The following is a 22096-nucleotide window of genomic DNA, read 5'->3' on the forward strand; positions in this document are numbered from 1 at the left end:
CCCCATCCCTGGCCTTTCCTGGGTCTTGCTTGGGTGTTATTTTCTTTCCCAGCCACCAACAGACTAGTTCACAGGTCTTTCCCAGCAAGGAGTTTAACTTCTTTAAAAAAAAAAAAAAAAAAAAAAAAGGTCGGGGCGCGGCGGGTGTGGGGGTGGTGGGTACGCAGGAGACTGGGGACGCCTGAGTGGCTCAGTCAGTCAGTTAAGCGAAGGACTCCGGCTCAGGCCCAGATCTCCCTTCTGGTGAGTTCCAGCCCCCAATCAAGCTCCGTGCTGACAGTTCAGAGCCTGGAGCCTCCTACGGATATGGTGTCTCCCACTCTCTACCCCTCCCCCACTCACTCTCTGTCTCTGTCAAAAATAAATACACATTAGAAAAAATTTAAAAATAAAAGGAATTAGTTGGCACCGACTTCCTACCTGTACGCCGGCCCACACGCCCCGCCCCAGCTCCGCACACACGTTAGCCGCAGCGCACGCGCTCACACACGCTGGTCTCTTGAACACACCGAACCCTTCCTGTCCCAGGCCCTCGGGTTACTGGCGTTATCACAACTCTTCTTTTCCCAATGGCAAGCCAGGAAAGATGATAGAACCTGTGTGTGTAGCCAAAAGACTGGCCTCAACTGGTTCAGAGGGGAAAAAATTGAGCTGTGTCTTTTTTTTTTTTTTCTTGCCTTTAGCCAAAGACCTGGGAGCATTTGATGTACAGTCAGCAGGTATTTTCTTTCTTTCTTTTTTTTTTTTTTTAAGAAAGAAAGAAAGAAAGAAAGAAAGAAAGAAAGAGGAAGAAAAAAAAAAAAACACTGAAAAGGCTTGGCTGCACTGGGGCCCTGACATGCTCTCATCTAAAGCTTGGCCCTCGGCCAAGTTCATCTGTTAATGGACAGCCACAACCAAGGGCTGCACCTCCCCCCACCTCCCCGACTCCTCTCTGTTCTCCTACCTCTTTCGAGCTCCTAAAAACTAGACATCGATTATGTCTGTTCTTTTCCCTTTCTATTCAAGATAAACAAAGTGCTTCAAGTTCAGGGCACACCCTGGGACCCTTGACAAAACAATCTATCATTCTGTCTGCTAAACCAGTCTGTCTACACCACGGCCGCGAGAGCAACGTTCCCAATGTACAATTTTCCCTTTGTGCTTCTTCCCTCTTGCCACTAACCTCCTTTCTTTACCACCTTCCCTGGAGCAGATGGACTTGACCACTTTGCTTAAGCCCCTCCTGGTAACCTCAGAAATTAAAGAAAAGATGGGAGCTCCCGGCTGCCCCTCCCCCTGCCCAGGTTTTACTCCTCCCCCTTGCGTGGCCCCCCTGTCTCTCGGACACACACACCCGATTCCTGTTAGACCCACACAATCCTTTCAAGCCTCTTACCACAGACACCCAGAAACAAATTTAATGCAAGGACTGTCCCTTCTTTTGCTCCCTGCAAGAATATTTTAAGTGAGTTTTGTTTCAAATCATATCCATTAATTTAGCCTGACTTGCAATTAAATGCAAATACACTTTTTACAACCAGTACGGAATGTATTAATTATAACTACAAATGGTCAAATGAGAGCACAGTCCCTCCTAAAAATATTAATAAAATACATAATAAATAATATTAATGAAACAAAAATAGATTCATAAGCCTTGGCCAGGGCTTTTATTATTTCACGCAAGGGGAAATCCAGCCAGTGAAACTTGCTGCACATACTTTGGCGGGACTCTGGCCAACCACCACCAGTGGACTCTAAAGAGTGCGTTTGGAGGGCGGCCGGTCAGGGGTGCTCTGGTGTTGGGGGTTCTGTGCAGATGCCCCGTTAAGAGGCTGAGTGATGGCCACAGAGCCCAAGGCAGAGCCCATAACGTCTCACACAGCTTTCCCTTGTGGTCGGGGAAAGTAACCCACAGGCTGCTTCCCCTTCCTAAGGCAGCCTAGCTGTTATTTCAGTACCCACCCCTCCCCTCCAATGAATCCCCTAGACCCAAGGGAAATGAGCCCAGCTAAATTAAGGGCTCAGGATTCTAGCCCCATCAGCACACCGTTTACTGGTTTACTGCACGAGCGTCGGAAGCCACCTTTCCTCCTGCCACACCACCAGGCCCCTGTTAACCTGTCTCCACATCACACAGCCCCTCGCCTCAACCCCCACCACAGCCTCCCCCGCTCTCTGCCCCCGCCTCTCCCCCCAAATCCAACACACCCACCGCACAATCGAATCTAATTAAGATCAGGAAGAAATTTGCATTTTCTTTTCACTGTACCCCCAGTAATCACAGAAGTTCTTCAAATTTTGAGAATTTTGTTCCTCTGCTAATTATTTCCCTCATTTTGCATTTCAAGGCACAAAGACAGTCTATCTCACTGGTGGTCTATTAATAGTTTGAAGTTTTGAGCATCAGAAGGTAGGGTGGGTTTTTTTTTTTCTTTTTTAAAACTATTCTGTCATTTCCAGTTTTGTAAAAAGGTTTTTTTGTTGTTGTTAGTGGTGGTGAATTTAATGTTTCTTCCAAAAGACAGCTTAGCTGTGCCATTCTGTATATTACGTGTATTAAGATATGATCTCCCCCTACTTTACTGATTTACAGAACCTTGGTATGTGAATGGTGGGAGGAAGGAAGGAAGGAAGGAAGGAAGGAAGGAAGGAAGGAAGGAAGGGAGGGAGAAGGGAAGGGAGGAAAAGGAAGAAAAGAAAGAAGGAAAGAAAGAGAAAGAAAGAAAGAAAGAAAGAAAGAAAGAAAGAAAGAAAGAAAGAAAATTCCTTGGCATAAGTACATGTTTGCTGATCAAATTTCAGATCATGTGTTGTTCATTATTATGACTTTACTTGAAAAACAGTTTGCCACAGTGAGATGGATTCACTTTATATGCTTACTACCCTTCCATTCCCTTTAAGTACTTTAAAAAAAAAAAACAGTACAATTTTTTTAAGGTACATTTAAAGCATGAACTGGTTTGGATTAAAACAATGTTTCAATGTCCGTAAATCCCCTCAAAATACATTTTTAAAAGACTTATGCAAAGCCACACATGATTTTGAGGCACCCAATGAGACTGTCCCACCAACAAAATTTAATGGTGATTTAAGAAATTCTAATACTTCTCATTTACTTCCTGTAGAATTATTTGTGTACTTGACATTTATACAGTTTTCTCCATTATATAACAATCTACTCTGGGTACATGAGATTATGCCAATCTATTAGAATGAAATTTGTACTCCATATAAGCACAAGTTTCCAGTCGGTTTTGACTTAACACTATGTTTCAATGTAAAGTGTTATTATAGCTGAGTATAAAGCACAGCTCCTCCATGCTCACGGTTTTTAACTCTAATACTGTAATCTTTCTTGCTGCTTCTAGGGCTGTGTCAGTGTTTACATTCCTGGAAGTTAAATAAACCGACATGGCAAAACTCCTGGATAGACTGAATAATAAGGCTTGTGATGACTAAATTGTTTACTTTTTACCTTGTTAGGATCCCTTGCTTGTAAAGTTTGGGGGAGAGACAGAGAAAGAAGGAATGAAGGAGAGTGATATGAGATAGAAAGAGATTTACACACTGGCTTCCATATGTCACAAAGACCTTCCTACCCAAACCAACGTGATTGAAGCAGAGTGCCTAAGTTCGTTTTGCCGGTTTCGTTTTGTTTTGTATTCTTAAATACCAGGTCATCCGAATTCCCCCTTCTCTTTTGCCCTCCCCCCAATAAAAAGTATGAACATTTTTTTGCCCATTTTCAAATAGCAAATTATCCATTAGATTTCATCATATCTTAGTAAAGCAATTACATCAAGAAAATGATAGTGCGTGTGGAATCAATTATGCATGCAGTTGGCCGGAGACCAAAGGCTGTGAAGTCGGAGAGGGCAGAATCGCTCGACACACACAAATAAAAAGCCCCTGGATCTCACAGATGGACCCCATCAGTTCATCTTACTGCCTAAAAAGTTCATGCACTTAATAATTTATTTGTGTTCTGGATACTGTTTCCCAGCTGAATATTAACAACTTTGAACTGAAGCATGCTTTTAGCATGGTATGGATGGAAGTCACGGTAGGGCAGTGCTAGGGTCCCTCGGAGGTTAAAATTGTAGTTACGTTTCTTACACACTGTTCATTTTCCATCACAATTTATTTTCTTTCATTAAACATTCCTTTTAATCAGAATATCAGTTTCAGTGTTCTGATTCTGCTTGTTAACCAGTGATAAACTCATAGACCAAAGATGAGCATCAATAATACAGCACAGGCTATTCAACAGCAAAGGCAAATACCAAAATCACAGGCTCTCAAAAATCGGAAACCGTTAGTTAGCACCTTGTTTTCACAACCAGGGCACTTGTGTACCTTGAGGGAGGCACCCAGGAGCCCAGAGACCATGACTGACTTTCGTGACTAGGGGAGGACACAGACCGAGCAGCTGAGAACAGAAGCTGGACGAGGCCACAGGAAGACTTCCTCGAGCTCAAAGGTAAATAAGTCAGCCAAGCCCAGGCCCAAGACGCAGAGGTGCTAGGCACATATTTAAAGAAGAAACCCAAAGCATTGTAGCACAGGTCTGTACTTTGTAGCCCTCTCTCTTCCAAAGGAGAAGCCTGATGTCTTAATACGCTGGAAAATTCAAGTCTCCCGGCCACCAAGCCGCTTAACAATGCAACTGCCCGACAACTTTCGTGGGGGGAACAGGGACAGGCAGTGCATATTTCTGTACAGATCGGGATGTGCCTCAATCACACACTTAAATTTTACAGCCTTCTCCCCAAATGAGAACGACTTCCAGCCAACACTTCCACAAACTGTACTTAACGTTAAAAGAAAACGGATAAAACATATGTAATTACTCAAGGTTAGACTTCTAATTCCTCAATTCACTAAAGGAAACTTGGCAAGAAGATGCATCATTTTGCTCCTTTCTACTGGGGCATCCGAGGAGGAGAGCCACTGAGGCAGCTAATACACAAAACATGATCAAAAGTGATTAACAACAGCTTCATATGCAAATTGCATTAATGAAGGAGTGCAAAGTCATCATGTAAATTAAATATGTCAAATCTCTTGGTGAACTTTCAATCTTGAGAAGAAAAAACACTGCTTTAATTTTTTTACATCATCAATTTTGCAAGATTGAAAATCTAAGAATCTTGGTGCTATAAACAATTTTCACCTTTTTTTTCTCCTTCAGCAGGCTGACAGGCCAGCCTGATGTGCACCGAATGTACATGTTAATAGGCCAATCAAAAATGCAAAACAATTCGCAATTACTGGAAGGACCTAATGGTCATTAGAATTTACAACTAGGTAATGAACTGAAGTCTGCCCACACCATGCATATTCATAAAGCAATTTAGCCTTTGAAGATTAAAGAAGTGCTTAAAATTCAAATGAGCTTTAGCAAATTATCAGTAAGATTCATCCAAAAAGCAAAGGGTTTTTCTTCCTATGATTTCCTCATTTTTTTAATGCAAAATTGTTATATCTTCCAGACTGAGCTTAAACTAAACATTGAGCTTCTAGTGAAGCCAAAGGGGGCTAAGAGACAAACAGAGGATGCAAACATCGTTACGGACTTTGTTCATAAAACTAAGCCCTTAAGAGCCAAACCTATCTCTAAACATGGTAATTTATCAAAAACAGCCCAGAGTTGCTCACAGGCAATATACTGCACAGTCCTCCAACAAAACAGATTAACACGAGTCCCACCACCCTCCCAAAAAGCCTTTTTCCCCTCAAGTTGAGTCTCCTGTGTAAACATCCACTGTGGTATAAAAACAGCTTTTTCGTCGCCTTGGAGTGGCATTCATTTTAGAAGTTTCTGCTTCCAAAAGGGAAAGAACAAGAAAGGAGAGGATATGAGGCAGGGGAGTGAGATCTGCTTTACTTCTGGGGAGTGAAAAGCCTGTCATTGGGGAGTTCTCTTCCTGGGGGTCCCCCCCTCCGATCCTGCACTGGCAGCATTTAATTCAGGAGGAACAGGTCATGCAGACATCAGCTGACATTCAGAAAGTTGTGATGTCCACCCACCGCCACCCCCCCCCCACCCGAGTTACTACAGAGCCTAGTGGGAATTTGGATTCTCATGCTTCCCAGTGACAAGTATGGAGGAGAATCTATCTCACACCTTGAATGCTAACTCACACCTTATTCACCTCATGGTATTTAAGAAATTCTTGTGAGAGAATTCCCAGTGAATGCCTCCTAGGGCCCCATCCCATACACCCAGCCCCGGGAAAAGCCCATGTTAAGTCCCAGCTCGGCTGGCGTACAAGTCTGACTGGGAACAAACAGCTCTGAAAAGCCCACGTGCCCGTGCATACTGCTCCACTCCTGGACCCAGAAGACTCTGCTTTGGTGACTGTGTTTGAACCCGTACTGAAAATATGCGAGTAACTTCTTTCTGCCACTCTCCCCCCATCCCCACCCCACAACCCCCAGCCTCAGACATTTTCCTAAAGTCGATCTTACTACCTGAAATGCAGGTATCCCAAGGAAGTGGGAAAGAGAAGGGAGAAGGGGGTAAAAAAAAAAATCCAGGTACTATCCCTCATTCCTTGGCTCTCTTATCCACGGCCCGTGCTCAGAAATGTGCCCCATTTTGACGTTTATTAGAAAGAAAACGACGCAGAGCTGTGTGTAACTCACATCCACAACCATCTGTATGAGCCACAGGTCCACAGTCCTGACCAATTCCCTTTGACACTAATGTTACTCTACATGAGTAGAGTTCAATGAGGGTTGATATGGGATGTGACAGAGTAAATCAGAATTAGATTAAAAACAAAAGTTTAGAAACTGATGCTACACTGCAGAGCAAATGGGACCTGAAGGCCAAATTTCCCTTAACTGCCTTCAAGTCATTTTCCCTATTAGAGCGTTTGCCTGCCACCCTCTTGCTGGCGGTACTGCAATCACATCAGAAAGTAGAGTGGAATGCATATAGGAAGGCTCAAGATATTCCTCTTTAGATACAATACCTATATATTTAATGTATAGCAATTAACTTCTGGTCAGGAGTCTATAGGCAGCAAGCTGTCCCAAGCAGATAGAGGGGGAGAGGGGGCCCAGAGCTGGGACAGGCACAAAAGACAGGTCCAACAACAATGCCTGCTGTCAGCAGCTGAATTATTTTTATACAGGAATTTTTATCTCTATTGTACAAACAAGTACGTGTCTGTGCAGACTTGTTAAGCAATCCACTTGTATGTAGAATAAGATTTTTTTTTCTTTCTTGCTACCAGTCACACAGCTCCAAGATCAGAAGAAATACATAGTCTTTGAAGCTGCTCAAATGTTTTAGTTAAAAGGACAGCAGTTGTTTTCAAAGATCCAAGAGTATCTTTATCAGAATTAAATTTTTCCTTATTGATTTTTTCCCCTTAACATAACAAAAACATAACATGAGAAGGTTACGATTTATTATTAAAAATTTTCTCAGTCTTTAAATCATTCTTCAGTAGCCAATGTTCACTTTTAAATGTAAAAGAATAGTTGTGTTGTTGTGTTTTTTTTTTTTTTTAATCTTAGGATGGGATGGAGTAGGAGAGAGAAACTCATGAGATTTAAAATTTAACATTGGTTAATGTATTGTTTTAACTGTGAACTCGAAGACTTGTGGAGGAGGGGGCTAAGATGAGCAGTAAATGGCTCATTGTGAGCTGCCCCCTAAATGTAAATAAATCATGAAATCACGGTATCCCCTGAGTCGGTAAAGGGAAATGCTTCAGGTTTTTGTTTTTTTTTTTTTTTTTTTGGCCCAAAAAGAGAAACTCCATATTTAAAACATAAGAGATCAGACGTGGCATGTAGAGCCTTGTACTCCAGCTAAGTTAAGAAGAACCCAAGCTACACCTTATTTCTCCAAAAATTAACAGATGTGATTTCTTTGCAGCTTTTTTTATACATCATTACATATCAAGAAAATGAACAACTGATGAATATAAATTTAAATGCCCTGATGGTTAGCATGGGGCTTCCTTGTGTTATTTGGTTTTTTTGGTTTTTTTTTAGAAAATTCAAAAAGAAAACAGAAACCAGAGAGCATTGTGGGGGGGGAGGGGGACACAACCGCACCTGTGTTTGTTTTGAAAGCACCTTCGTGGGCTTCACAATTATTCCATTCTTCATTTTAATGGGAGTTTTTAATCAGCGGACTCACCTGTATCTAAAACTAAGATCAAATTGTAGGTGTAATTGTTCATCGCCAAGGCTAACAAGAGTGAAGATACAAACAGAAACTCATTGTGAGTGACCAGAGGTCCCCAGGTATCCCCTTCATCAACATGCCTGCTCCAGGGTCCCACTGGGAATTTCCTGGCGGGGCCGATTCAATTCTGCATAACACGCTGCCAACCCTATCTGGAAAAGTGTGTGTTAAGCGCCTTCTTGCTTCTTTTACAGGAAGTTTAAATCTGATCATCTCACCTTTAGTGGATATAATTTGTTGTGTAGCACTCTATGAACTTGGTATTTTATCTATGTGGAGAGATCAAAAAGAAAAAAGGAGGGCAGAATAGGGAGCAACTCGCAGCCCCGTCCAGCCCTCCTGCCCGGTGCATTGCCTCAAAGCAGGCACCTGGTCAGGTAAACCTTCCAGGGCATTGCATCAGATCCGCTCACATCAGTCTCCAGGGTGAACCAAGAGATGAAACACTCCGGCTCCCTGTCTGCAGACTTCTCATTCGCCAGTTCTTGGCAGCTTGTTTTTCCAAGTGTTTTGTTTCAGGAAACGTGTGTATTTTCTTTGTACGTTTTGTGGATTTACCACAACTGGTTCTGACAGCTGTTGATTCTGTTAAATGAACACATTATAAAAATCCTCTTTAAAACCTCAAGCAACAGTGGACTCAAAAATAATGGCAAAATGTTTTAATGGAGTTCCAGTTGAGAGTTGATTTTTTTTTTTAAGTACAAATGAAGGTACAGAAGCCTTTTAAGTCAGCACTACATCTAAACTGAATGTCTGTGTGTGTGTGTGCACGTGTGTGTGTGTGTGTGTGTGTGTGTGTTTAATGGGGAAAGAGGGGTGTTGCAAATCACCACAAATATTTACACTGTATTCCCTTTGTTCAAATCACATACTTTTAACAGGAAAAGCTGGAACAGCGGCTATTTAAAATTTTAAATATTCAAACGCCTGTAATTAACCATACGAAACAAATTATGTCGCATTTCTCCATACCACACATGCAAAAAATTCTGGTGGTGGATTGGGAGGTGGCAGAGTTGGGGAGACAACTCCAAGAGGAGGAAAGGATGATGTTTTCATTTTGCCATAGATCAAAGGAGAACAAGAATGGAAACTGTAGCATATCGAGCATTTTTACATCGCTGTCTTTCACACTGGGCTACCTAAGTTTACACAATTCCCCAGACTAGCTGCATATTAAGCTTGCTGTGTACAGCTTTATTATGGTGCGGTGGTGGAAGAGGCATTAATATTCCGGCTCCGCATCTGACAGGGCATTTACATGCGCCCATCTGAGCGGCACCTGAGAGCTCCTCCAAGGTGCAGTAACTGTGCGTCTATTGTAAAGGCAAATGAAGCTCACCTATTCCCTGCTGGGGTCAGAAGTGACCTCACCACCCCCCATGCTTCAAATCCTTCCCTTGCCAACCTAACTCAATGCCATCGCAGAATGACGAATGAGCTCAGAAATAGACCCCAAGTTACTAACCCTGCTAAGAACAGCAAAAGCCTTTGCTGAAATGTTTTAAAAATGCATAGGGAGTGCAGCTGGCCAGTAAAAAGCAGAAAGGCAGATTCCAGTGAACCCAATATGGAATACGTTACATTCTAAAACTGATTAGAAATACAGTCTGATGTTTACTGGCTTCAAAGTGAGTTTGGCATCAAGCATACTGGCTTTAATAATGCTGGCATTTATTATTATTATTATTATTATTATTATTATTATTATTATTTTAAATCTGCCTTTGGTCTCTAGGAGAGCTAAAGCATTCTTATTCGTCAGGTTACATTTCCTGGAAATTAAGTTTGTGACAGAAAATGACTCTAGGAGCAATAATATGGTTCGTGCTCAAATTAATTAGGTCATTGTTGTAAAAACTACATGGCAAATTACAAAGGTAAATTTACTGATATTGGCCAGAGCCTCTATACCCTGGAAGTAAAGGAGAGAAGCAGTTTAAGGATGCTTATTTACCAGGGGAGGAGGAAAGGACAGAAGAGGGAGGGATACAATGGCCAATTTTCTATTTGTATTACAAATAACAATACTGGTTATTATCCATTAAATTATATAGTCTGAACATATTTATGAACTTTATTAATGTCCTCCAAATTGACACATAAAATAAAAACCTGCTTGATTTGAGACAATGTTAAAAATGGGCACTAAGTTAAAATCTTTTTTCTTTTTTAATCCTTGTAATAACAACACTGCTGACATAACCATGACCCAAATGAAATCTGAACAAGCAGAAAGGTACTAAAGATCCTTGGTGATTAAATCTCTTGCTAAAAAAGTGGCAAGGTGCCAGGCTGGGTCCAGTTTGATGCTAAGCGCTTTTTACTGCATAAAGCTGGTACTACGGTATGTAAAAACAGACTTGGGCTAGGGGTAAATTTTGTCAAATGATTCCTTTGTGCAGTAAAGGGTGTGAACAGACCAACCAAAGTCCATTAAATTAAGTTAACACTGAATGCCGTGATCTCGGTGCATCTCCCTAGCTGTGCTACTTTGGTTCAATTTCATGTTTTCCCCCAAGGAAAGCCAAACTTTCTTCCTTTCTCACTGACTAGTGTTGAAAAGCCACCATTCATCCATTCTCCTTTATTAAACACTTTCACTTAAGAAATCACAAAATTGTGAAAAATGCTTCCCTAGGATTTGCACGTTAGTTATATGCTCCAATTTAGTCCTCCCACATTAGCCAAACTACATGGGGGCTGTGGTGTGAAATTAATGATTTTCCAGGACTTGAAAATGTGCCATTAATATGCATCCAACTCTCCTCTTCCCTGAGCTTAAGGTTCGCTGTCCTGACATTGCCTGCACATTTCTACACCCAGTTGCATTTTCCAGCCCATGGGCAGCTCCACAATTAAATGCCACATGCACGAGGAGAAAGGTGTGCAAAACAGATTTCAGATCCTTTAACGTAAAAGGCACAACTTGAAATACAAGGATGGAGTGATTTAAGAAATTACAGCACTGTTTTTTTTAAGATCTCACAGAATGAACACAGAGAATGGGAGGGAAACTTTCCCCCTCTGCTCCTGTTCTTGAAGTGAATACATATTTGTGTTTCCAATAAAAGGCCATTTTTACATTAACTGTCTGTAACAGCAGGAGACAGAAAAACTAACACAATCTCCACATCACACACAGGATGATCTTCATATCACGTGGCCCTATTCTCAAAACTATTATTTATAAAAGACAACTAGGAAAATGCACAATGCATCTTTTCTGTGTCACCGGAAGGGTAATGTCTGAAGAACTTTGAGATCTTTGGGAATCTTCCACATTTTAGACTTTTTTTTTTCCTTTTTGGCTTTCCGAAGTAAATTTAGCAGCCATGCGGGCCACTGTGTTTAATTAAGCTTTCAAAAGTCCTCTGACAATGCCAACAATTGTAAGACACTTCTGTGGCTCAATCATGCAATCACTGTGACAGTTCTATTTACAATTTGTCTTAGAGAGAGTTTCTCTGACATTGTACTTTGACAAAACATCCAAGCTGCCAGTTCACAACCTTTCTTGGTCTTATTTACAAATACAGCTTGTATATAGGACTCCCAGACTCATGAACATGAGTCTTTGGGTAGTGGCCTCACAAACACAGGCTCCCAGTGAAAATCCTAGATATATATAAGGAAACAATATTGTCTATTCTCTGCATACTGAAGGTAAATAAAATGTTCACCAGTATATTGGGGTTTTGTTTGTTTGTTTGTTGTTTTCTTTTTCAGCTGCCATGCTAAAAATTCACTTCAGAAGTCAGTGGTTTTTATTCAGAATCACACAAATAAAGAGAAATTAAAAATAAGTAGTCATATTAGGATACTATAATTTATAGTCTCATTTACAATTATACCATGAAGTACACAAATACATCCCCAATTCATGCTGAGTTAGGAAAGAATTAGAATGGGTACAAAAAGAAAAGGCAAGTTGCTTTGCTAAGTTCTGAAAAGCGTTAAGTATATTATACTTGATTTACCTTTAAGTAACATGCTGACATGTTTGTTTTTGAATTAGTATTTCCCCCTCCATTAGAGTAACTGTCTTATATATTTTTATCTAGTTACGAAGTATATTGCCTAAGCAAATTCATTTTTAAATATCCTGATATAGACGTCTATGTTCATGATTTTAAGGAGAAAAAATATTATATATCAATAGTAGTATATCTGAGTACATTTGATAAGACTGGTCCTATTCTCCCCCATTCTCTTAAAAAGCTAACTTCACGACAGCCCAACCCTAATTTAAAGATTTCCATGTGTCATAAGCCAAAATCTCAAATCTGACATTGTGGGATAATATTTTTGGCCTTTTCTGTAAGTGAACAGCAGTTTCACATTCACTAATCTCTGATGAGTATTTCCCCCATCATAAAAGATGAGACTACAAAACACAGCAACAGCCCTGTTAAAAGCCCTGACTGCCAGTCACAGGCTGCTGACATCTGATGGTGAGTATCTGACATAGAAATAGATGAACTGGGCCCCACACAATATGACCTGCTCATTTCCAGTTAAATTAGTACTATGTCAATGGTTTCACTGGATCACAGCCACACAGTATTTTGAATATGTGAATGAAATGAAAAAAGCAACCTGAACAACACACACATGTACATGGGTGAAGTGCTGAAGCTCGTAGCCATCTATACGCCAGGTAAAAAGAATCACCCTTTCCAAAACACACTCCTCTTCGGGCGGCCTATGTCCAGTCAAAATGCAGATCACTTTACTGAAGACTTAAAGAACGCTACCTTATTCTCCTATTTGAAAGGCCCCAATGCTAAGCTTTATTTATCTCAAGAAAATCTGTCACTGTTTTATTCCTGCTTCCTGCCTATAAAATGGCACAGAACACACAGGGAGCTCAAATCCAACTTACATCACTTTAATAAAGCCTTTCCTACACAGTGCACTTAAATGACTACCTTTTATGTGGTTGCCAAACATATTCTTCTAGAGATTCATCAATAGATCTCTCTACTAATATGGAGCATTGCTTCTCCTTTCTTTTTGTGACACAATTCAAATATCTACTGGATGATTATTCTTTTTGTTTCCTTCCTTGCCATAAAAAGAAAAGCAGACTTGGAATTGTAAAGGCGTGCTTGAGAGAAATGGGCTGGTAGTGTGCACAGCCGTCTTCCAGAACTTCCCTTCAGAGACACCTGAGGGCCAGGGCATCTTAATTTATGTGCGATGGTAGAATGTTAATTTCACCATAGGAAACTCTTAATTCATTACTGTGAATTATGAGAAGTCATGATTCTAGTTACTGACATCTCGCTTTGAGATGTGACCACGCTATTTATGTCCAGCCAATTCCAGGGTGGGAACAGGTGATTAAACACAATGAAATGAATCAAGGCTTTGTAATTATTTGTGCATGAAAGGTTTACCTCACCTGGGTTGCTACATTTGTGCACCCATTGAATATCTTAGATACCTTATAACGCTTTTCATCTCAGTGAAATTATTTAGTATTAGCCTTCTAAAACATCTTTTAAATTTGCTTTCTTTTCTTTTTTCTTTCTTTTGTGTTTTGTTTTTGGCAGGGCAGGGAGGGGGTGCTTCTCTGGGCTCTGCTATTATACTGGGTCTTAGAAACAAAAAACCTTTATGACAACCAGAAGGTAAGGAAAATATCTTTTCTTTCTCTATGTACATTCACAACTATAATAGTAAAAAGCTATCACTACAGTGCCTTCCCCCCCACCCCCAGCTTTTAGAGTCCTCTTCTAAGTACAGAAGCACAGAATTTTGGAGCTGGTTAATCCGAGAGTGAATAACCTATTTGGGACCTCAGTAAGAAGTGTGGTTTTAATTCCTGCTTGACAGACACTGTGTTTTGTCTTTTAAACGAGCGGCCCGATATGTAAATACGATGTTACATCACGCAAGTGTTACTCCATATTTGGTGATTTAGAAAGGCTTTGGATCTCCGAAGACGACAAATCCCCTTCCGCTTGCTCTTGCTTCATTAATCATGCCTTACATTTTCCTTCCAGTCACAAGACAGCACATGGAAATGGTCACTGCCATTGCCTACTTGTGTGTGTGGTGGGGGGGATAAAATGTTAACCTACATGTCACATAAGCTAAATGCGGTGAATTCTAGAAAAATATTTTGTAAATGCAGCTTCCCTGGTACAGATTTCTCTTTTCACTAAAGGAAAAGTATCTGAGTGTTATTGCAGGAAGCCTGGGGAAAAAAAAAGAAAGAAAGAAAGAAAATGCCACGTTTGATTTTAATGATCAAATTCCAGAGGGGGCGGGAAGAAGAAATAATACGACATTTAATTCCCTCTGGACCACTGACCTACTACAGTTCAACTTTGTGGTCAAACGAGGTCAGAAAGACAAGTTCCAGTGAATCAATTGATTATATGCACTATCTTTCCTAAAACTGAATAAACCTTCTGCGTTTTGGGGGAGGGGGCAGGGGGAAATAGAAGAAAGGGAACCACCAGCAGGCTTAGCATTTTTGTCACCATAGACTCTGCATTCACTTTGTCTTGTGTGTTAAATCACTCTGGTTTCACAAAAAAATGTCTTAAGGGTCACTATATAGTGTTGCTGCTTATCACTTAGGGTAAGGATTTAAGTCCCTCTGCTAGCCGTTAATTCCTTTTCCCATGAGCTGCTGAGAAACCCACACACCTAACTACCTCTCTGCTAAAATTAACCAAAGGAAGGAGAGCTGTTGAATATGTGTATGTATTTTTCCAAGAGAATTTTTACATTGTGTTATAGCTGAAACAGTGGAAGTCTGGACTGGACATTTGTAAGGGTGACATGTGGTTGTGTAAACCACAAACAAAATCAAGATACATCTGTCAAAACCACATCAGAGACAAGAGAGAGCACAGAGAAGCATTTATCATTTAGCTGAGGAGGCAGGCTGCAGGGAGCAGCCGTTCCTGTCAAACCAACCTTTTGAAATTTCCAACATGCCCTTAAACTTTTCGAGTAAGCATGTCTGTGCGCTTCAGCAACTGCCCTCTCTACTCTGGCCTGGCCAGTCGAAAATGGCATCTTAAAGTCAAGGTCACGGTGTCATCCCACCACGGGGCTGTGTTTAATTACAGCCCCATACGGGCTGACAGCCAATATGGATCCAAGGCGAGCCCTGAAGCTCAGTTAACTCTTTCTACCCAGTCCCAAACGCCCTGTCAGCCCACCCTCCTTCGCAGAAGCCTTGAGAACTAACAGCACCCCTAGGGAGGTCTGACCAGGTATTCTGACTCAAACAGGTCATTGGCCAAACTACAAAATGCCTGTATGGCCACTTCGCCTCTGACTTGTCACCATGGCTGGAAATGGACATTGGAAACAGGGCCAGGTATACTAAGGTTCAACACTTAAAAATGAGAAGGGGAGAAAAAAAGGAAAGAAATTCAGCATCAACAGATCCAGAGACAGGGTATCAGGTGTGTGTACCTATTCCACCTATATCTGACTCAGTGAAGTGGAAAATATTTATTTTTTTTGTGTTCTGGACGTAAGCAATAGGAATGATTGTTTTAACGTTACAGGGCTGTCATGGACAGTCACATGGAGAAATACAGAAAGCTCTTCACCACTCCTGAGTGCTTGGCTACAGCACCTCTGAAAATGAAAAGAAAACATGCAAACAGCTTTTCTCCTTGCTTCTCATTTACCTGCTATGTGTTCCTGTTTGGGGCAAATTCCTCTAGATGACGTTGATAAACAATCGTCATCCTCTGGCGTGACCTGGATGCCAACCTCCACGGGATTGGATGCTTTTTTCATCTCGATTGGTGAAGGGGAAGGTGGCTTATCCACAGCTTTTTCTAAGCAGAGGCTGCCATTGCATTGTTTCCGTTTGTGCTCGATAAAAATAAGAATGTCCCCCAATGGGAAGTTCATCTGGCACTGCCCACACGTGAGGAGGTCATGGTCCCCTTCTGGAGCTCCCAAAGGGCCGTGGTCTGGTTCATCATCTGTAAGAATGGCTTCAAGAGGTTCGGCTGTGGTTGGAGAAACAAAAGCACAATTATTAGAGCACCAAAGAGAGAGAAAGGGGAAATACATTCTCAACCCCACCCCATCCCACCACATTATATAAAGTGTTTCTAGCCTCCTTCATATAATACCCAGAAAATGTGAGCACCTAAAACATGTAAGGATATGGAGGTTATCAACAAGAAAGCAAATTTATCAATGAGGCAAATCATCATATATTTAAGGAAAACTATCTGACTCGCATAACTCCTGAGAAACCACACACACACACACACACACACACACACACACACCCACACACACACACTATAAATTCTGTCTGTTTTTCGAGTTTAGAAACAATGTTGACTGTTAAGTAAATAGTTAACACAGGTGACATAAAGAAAGCTTAAATAATAACTACCCCCAAAACTGGTAAAAACATGGATTGAAACCAAATTTCTTTCTTTTTTCCTACAAAGTTGTCTGTTGTGCCAAAGAATAAAAGAAGAGGTAAATAAACACACACACCCTTTGTGTCAGTGTATATACTTCGAAGTATACAGAGACTTAGCTTTGTAAATTAGAAAGCTACTATATCACACACAAAATGTGCCACATTTACACCGCCATAATAAGCAAACGACTGCATTCACCTGTGAAACGGATCTAAATAATAATCATAACGTAGCATAATTCATACTGCCAAAAACCTTTCTGATCTCACTCTCAGTAGTGCCACAAAATCAAAGAAATACCAAATTCACTGGCAATTCTTCCCAGACACATTAGCTAAATGGGATACTTTTGAGTACTTAAGAAAATAAGCCAATTAGTCATTTTTTCATTCTGAAGAAAGGAATGCCTAAAATATTCTAAACATGTTTGCACTTGGTGGCTCCCATCACATAAAAATCAGAATGGTCAAGCAAATGCCACATCTCAGAACAAGGCTGAGAAGTCCTTTCTTTAGACTTGAAATACTTCGCCTAATGTTGTCAAAGTTGACTAATTTTCTGAATGAGCTCCAAAACGCTTCATTATGGGACTATTTCTACACACATAATCACCAGCGGATGGTATAACAAGGTAGATATGTCTTTCATTCCCGTTTCCTTTTTTTTTTTAACTTTGCACCAAAATACTCTAGCGTCTCATTTGAATAGCTTCTATGATTTTTTAACCTTCCAAAGGGGAAAAAAGAGTTGGTAAGTATCTGCTCCTGAAACTGTATGCTTACCCTATCAAAAAAAAAAAAAAAATCACAAAATACAAAACACATCCAGGATGCTGCCAGTTAATAAAACTGAAGCAGAAAATGTACAAGTCTTAAACAGTTAATCAGTCTGACCTTCTTTAGCAAGCTGCCAATTTCACATTTAATGAACTTAAAGCCACAGAGAATCAAAAAATAGATTTTAATTTGAGTGTAGAATATTGGAACCGATTTTGATAAAGTGCAAAAATCCAGTGAACTCAGGTTAAATTTATTTCAACCCTACCCAGGCTGAATATTGAGGGGGAAGATCTGGAGTAACTCCCAGATGTGCTGGGTGAAATAATATTGAGAGAGCCCTGCCTAGCTGCACCTGTGCTCAAGTAGGACATGTCATAATTTCTAGCCTCTGGTACTCCTCCTAATTTAACATAAGGTCACCACAGGAATATGAAGGTTATATTCCCACTAATAAAGACAGCAAGGTAAGCACTTATGTTTCTTTGCCCAACATACTGACCAAAAGATAAATACAAAAAACACATGCATGCTTTTCAAATAAAATGACACAAATGGAAGTGCTTTTGCATTATGCCTCTGTGTCATTTTTCTTCTACATTTGCTTTCATTTTGACCAAGTGAGGCACTGAATAGGGAAGTCATTCTCCAAGATCCCTGCTACTTGAATTAAGGATTTTTAAGTATACATTGACAAATGTGGCTTTTTGTTGTTGTTCAGCATTAACCAAGTTCTGAGGGTTACAGATTAAAGAAAGATTCAGGAATAATATTTTGTTTCATTAAAGTTAGTACTACGTAGAACCTTTGCAAAAAAAAAAACAAAAAAAAAAAACCAAAAAACATTTTTTAAACTCCACCATTAAGATTCGTTTTTTTGTTTGTTTGTTTTTTTATCCCCAAGGCCTGACATATTCTGAAAGTGGAAATATTATTTAGGAGCAAAAGGAAATATTCTCCTAGGTAGCAAATAGTTAAAGGTAATGCGGTACAAAACAGACTTGGTTAAAGTCTTCTAAATGTAGTGACTGAACTGATTTACAATCAAAACCAGGAAATGAAGTGGTAATTCAGAGGTTGCTGATTACACCTCCACATTTCACCTAATTAATTTTATAGGAGGCAAAGTTCTTGAAAATAACAAGATGATCAAATGTACAGATATAAAACCTGTAACCTCAACATTTTCTATGCTCTTAACGTAAATTATTGCTAATTAACAAGAATTATATCCTAATGTATGAAATACGTCTAACATCGGGCTTCTTGCAAAACATTTGGCTAGTAATGTTCAGAGAAATATCAAAACGTGTTTATTATTGCTGCTATATTATTAAAAATAAGACGAAGTGGGGCACAAAGAAAATATGAAAATACAATTCTCTTGGTGTAGTCTACTGATTTGCATTGACATCTTTTCTCAGTGGTAATCAACATTTCCTTTCTGGGCATCTGTTAATTTCTCTGTATTTTAATGCAAATTCCTCTTTCCCTAAAAACATTCCTAACCTCAGCCATTTTACCCCCTCCCTCAATTCAACTCCATCCTCCTTCGCCCCCACAATACCAACGTTTCTAAGCTCCGGCCTAAACCTCCCGCTACAAAGCGGGGAGTCCAGGATTGAAGTGGAAGGGAGTGGGCAAATAATCATAATAATTAGCCACGAATTCTCTACAAGAGGAGAAAAATAGAAAATAAAATGCTTCTGCGTTCAAACAGCAAGACAGACTGGAACGTCTCAATGCCCCAGCGGCTGACTGAGATCTCCTTCCTCTCTGCAGTTGCAAAGGAATAAATTTAAAGAAGAAAAAAAAAAGCTCAAGAAGAAATGTAGGGAAGAAGCGAGGGAAAGGAAGGCTGTTGGGGGAGGGGGAGGGGAAAAGGAGCTATGCCTTCAACTTTGCTTTCCAAGTCCTTCCTTTTGATTGTCTTAACAGGGTAAGGAAGCAAACCGAGTCAGAAACGCAGAGAGGAAAAGCAAAGAAACAAAAGCGAAGGCTAAGGCTACAGGCCCGGGGCCGGGGGCCCGGTGGGGGCGGGCTTTGCAGAAAGTGAAGTTGGGCGCCGGGACTCAGGCACAAAGCGAGCAGCTCGCTGGCTGCAGCCTCCGGCCGCGCTTGCTGCAAACACGTGCAGCGGCGACTGCCGGGCCGTGGGGCCCGGGCCAGGCCGGGAGGCAACGGGCAGCCAGGGGCCCCGACTGCCGCCTCCACCCGCGGTCCAGCCCGGCCTCAAGGTGACAACCGTTCCCTGGCCCCGCCAGTTGGAGAAATGGGAAGTGAGGCTGGGAAAACTCGGTTGGTTAACCTGGTGCAGTCTCGGTATCCTCACACACACCTCAAGCGCGGGCCCTGAAATTCATTCTGTGTCCCCAGGCTCACACTTTTTACTTTGGGGGATCTCTGCAAATGCGTTTCCCCCGCAATTCCGGGCACGAGTGTGCGCAGCGCCGCGGCGGCTGCGGTTATTCATTATTAATGACGCTGCTAGCCCGCATCATTATGATGATAACTATTACTATTGTTGTGATTTCGGGCTCCGAGGCGAGAGCTGCGGGAGGCGGGGGAGCCAGGGGTCGGGCTGTAGAGCCGCTGTGCAAGCCCAACGTAGCCGCCGTTGTCCGTGCTTTGCGCTGGGGTGTGGGGGTGGAAGAAGTGAACCCGAAGACCAAGTGCAAACTTGCTGGATCCCGCCCTTTGGCCTTGCCTCGAAGGCGGAGAGTGCGTACCCCCCTTTTCCCCCTACCAAAAATGCCCGCCCCGAAAGAAAGCGAAAACTGCACCCCACTCCGCGCCCGGCGCACGGGATTGTCGTCCGAGCTCCCGAGCGCTTCTCCGCAGCCCCGGCCAGAAGCATTTTTAAAGTCAAAATGAAGAACAAAGACATAAGGGGTGATGGGGGGAGAAAGGGAATTCTGCCTAACCGTCCGTTTCCCCCACCCCCACCCTCGCAAAGCTCGTCCCTCCCCGGCCGAGAAACGCAAAGCAGGGAGTGGGGGAGGCTCTGGTACAGGTTCAAGTTCGCTGAGCTTTCTTGATCTTGTTCTGCCTCCTAGCGACCGAATGGCTCATTCAGCCTAAGAAGCGGAGGATTGGGGGGGAGGGGGGGTCCTGAACACCGGAATGGCTCCCGCCCCCTCTGCGCACCCAGAAAATGAGAAAGAACTGGCCCTTGAAACCCCTCCATACTACTCCCTTAAGCCAAAGCCCGCACTGAGACAGGGATAGAGGCCAGCTAAACCCACCCAGCCTGGAACGTCCCGAGGTGGACCCGGGGTGGGTGGGGGATAGGGGAGCAGCCTGGACTGCACGCCTCAGTCCGTCCTTTGAGCCCCCACTGCATCCTTCCGAAGAAGGTTCCGGCTTTCCCGAGTCCTGCGAACACTGCCCTTCCTTCCCGCCGGTACCTGGCCGGGCTGTAACTTCACACCGCCGCACGCCGCGTCTGCTCCGCATCCGGCGCGGCCGGGGGAGTGGGGGGCGGGGGAGAGCGGCGAGGGAGGGATCCGCGGGGGTGGGGAGAGGGAGGGCCCCGCAACGTGCCGGGGCGGGGGGAGCTTCCGAAGTGTGTGACAAGTTCCAGAGCCCAGTGAAAAATTCAACTCCTTATGCGCACCCCCCCAACCCTTTAATAAATACAGAACTGGGTATAGACGGTGTTTTAAAATTACATCAAAATTTAAAATAAGGGTCACGAATGAGGAGGGGAAGGGATGTGGGCCCTCTCACGCCTTTCTTTCCCTTGCTGCCAAACTTTCCTAAGTGCCCACCGCCCGCCTTCCCAGACGCACTCGGTTAGCCAGGACACAGTAACCCACCCACCACCTCATAAAGATTCAAAAGGACCACCGCCCCCCCCCCACCGACCCCCGACCGAGCCAGACCCGGGTTAGAGGGCAGAAACTCAAAGGTGGGGTGCAAGGAGTACCAGGATCCAGCACTCCCAAAACACACAGTCGCACATACTGCTCCCTTGCTCACCTCCCCACCGCACCCCCACCCCTCCCAATTCACCCCCCACCTGGCCTGGCAAGGCTCGGGAGGCGGGGGATAGTGGCCAGACCGGGTGGGAGGGGGTCAAGGAAAGCACGTGGTGACCTCCCCAAGGTCCGGCGCGGTGGACAAGAATGTCGGGGGGGGGGGTGGGGGAGGGGGAAACAGACGCGCTTTTTCAGTTGCTTTACAAAATAAAAATGCTTCGCAAAGCTGAGTTTCTCCCCAGCCGATTTCGAAGTCTGGTGGGCTGGGAGGAGGTCTGGGTATTGTGCTGGGGGCGAAAATGGACTGTGGACCCGGCTGGCGCGGAGTCGCGGCACGGCCTGCCGCTGTGCCGGCGGGCAGGCGGCTGGCGCGGGGTGGGCGATCCTGGGCAGGGCGGGGGCGCGGCGAGGCCCGGCGAGGCCCCGGCGAGGCCCGGCCGCCGCCGCCGCCCGCTCCCGGGCTGCCGCGCCGCGCTCGGTCCTCTGTCTGTTTGTTGGCAGGAGGCTCCCGCACACGCGGTGCTTGTAAACATTCAGACACGAGATTTTTCCCAATCAAAATCCACTTCCACTTTTTTTGAAAATCTTCCAAAAAATAGTAAGAGGAGGGAGTTCCTCGCTCCCTCTCCATGCCGCCGGCGCTCTAAGTTTGCAACTAAAGAGGTTTTGGGGAAGGGGGTAATTGTATTTTTCCTCCTCTAATAGAGATTGAGATTT

General features: G+C 43.0%; 1 protein-coding gene across 7 annotated transcripts in view; it reads right to left on the bottom strand.

Moving 5' to 3' along the window:
• Positions 1-22096, bottom strand: part of BCL11A (BAF chromatin remodeling complex subunit BCL11A) — a 100842-nt gene that overhangs the window by 76999 nt on the left and 1747 nt on the right. For 5 of the 7 annotated variants that reach the window (XM_042981445.1, XM_007075376.2, XM_007075375.2 and 2 more), the window contains one exon: positions 15862-16191. In XM_042981445.1, coding sequence (XP_042837379.1) covers positions 15862-16191 — 330 coding nt within the window. Of the gene's footprint in view, positions 1-15861; positions 16192-19737; positions 19850-20806; positions 20883-22096 lie in introns of those variants that run through there. The other 2 variants (XM_042981442.1, XM_042981443.1) reach the window with 2 other exon arrangements.

This window comes from Panthera tigris, chromosome A3 (assembly GCF_018350195.1).
Source record: "Panthera tigris isolate Pti1 chromosome A3, P.tigris_Pti1_mat1.1, whole genome shotgun sequence".
In the NCBI taxonomy this organism is placed as follows: domain Eukaryota; kingdom Metazoa; phylum Chordata; class Mammalia; order Carnivora; family Felidae; genus Panthera; species Panthera tigris.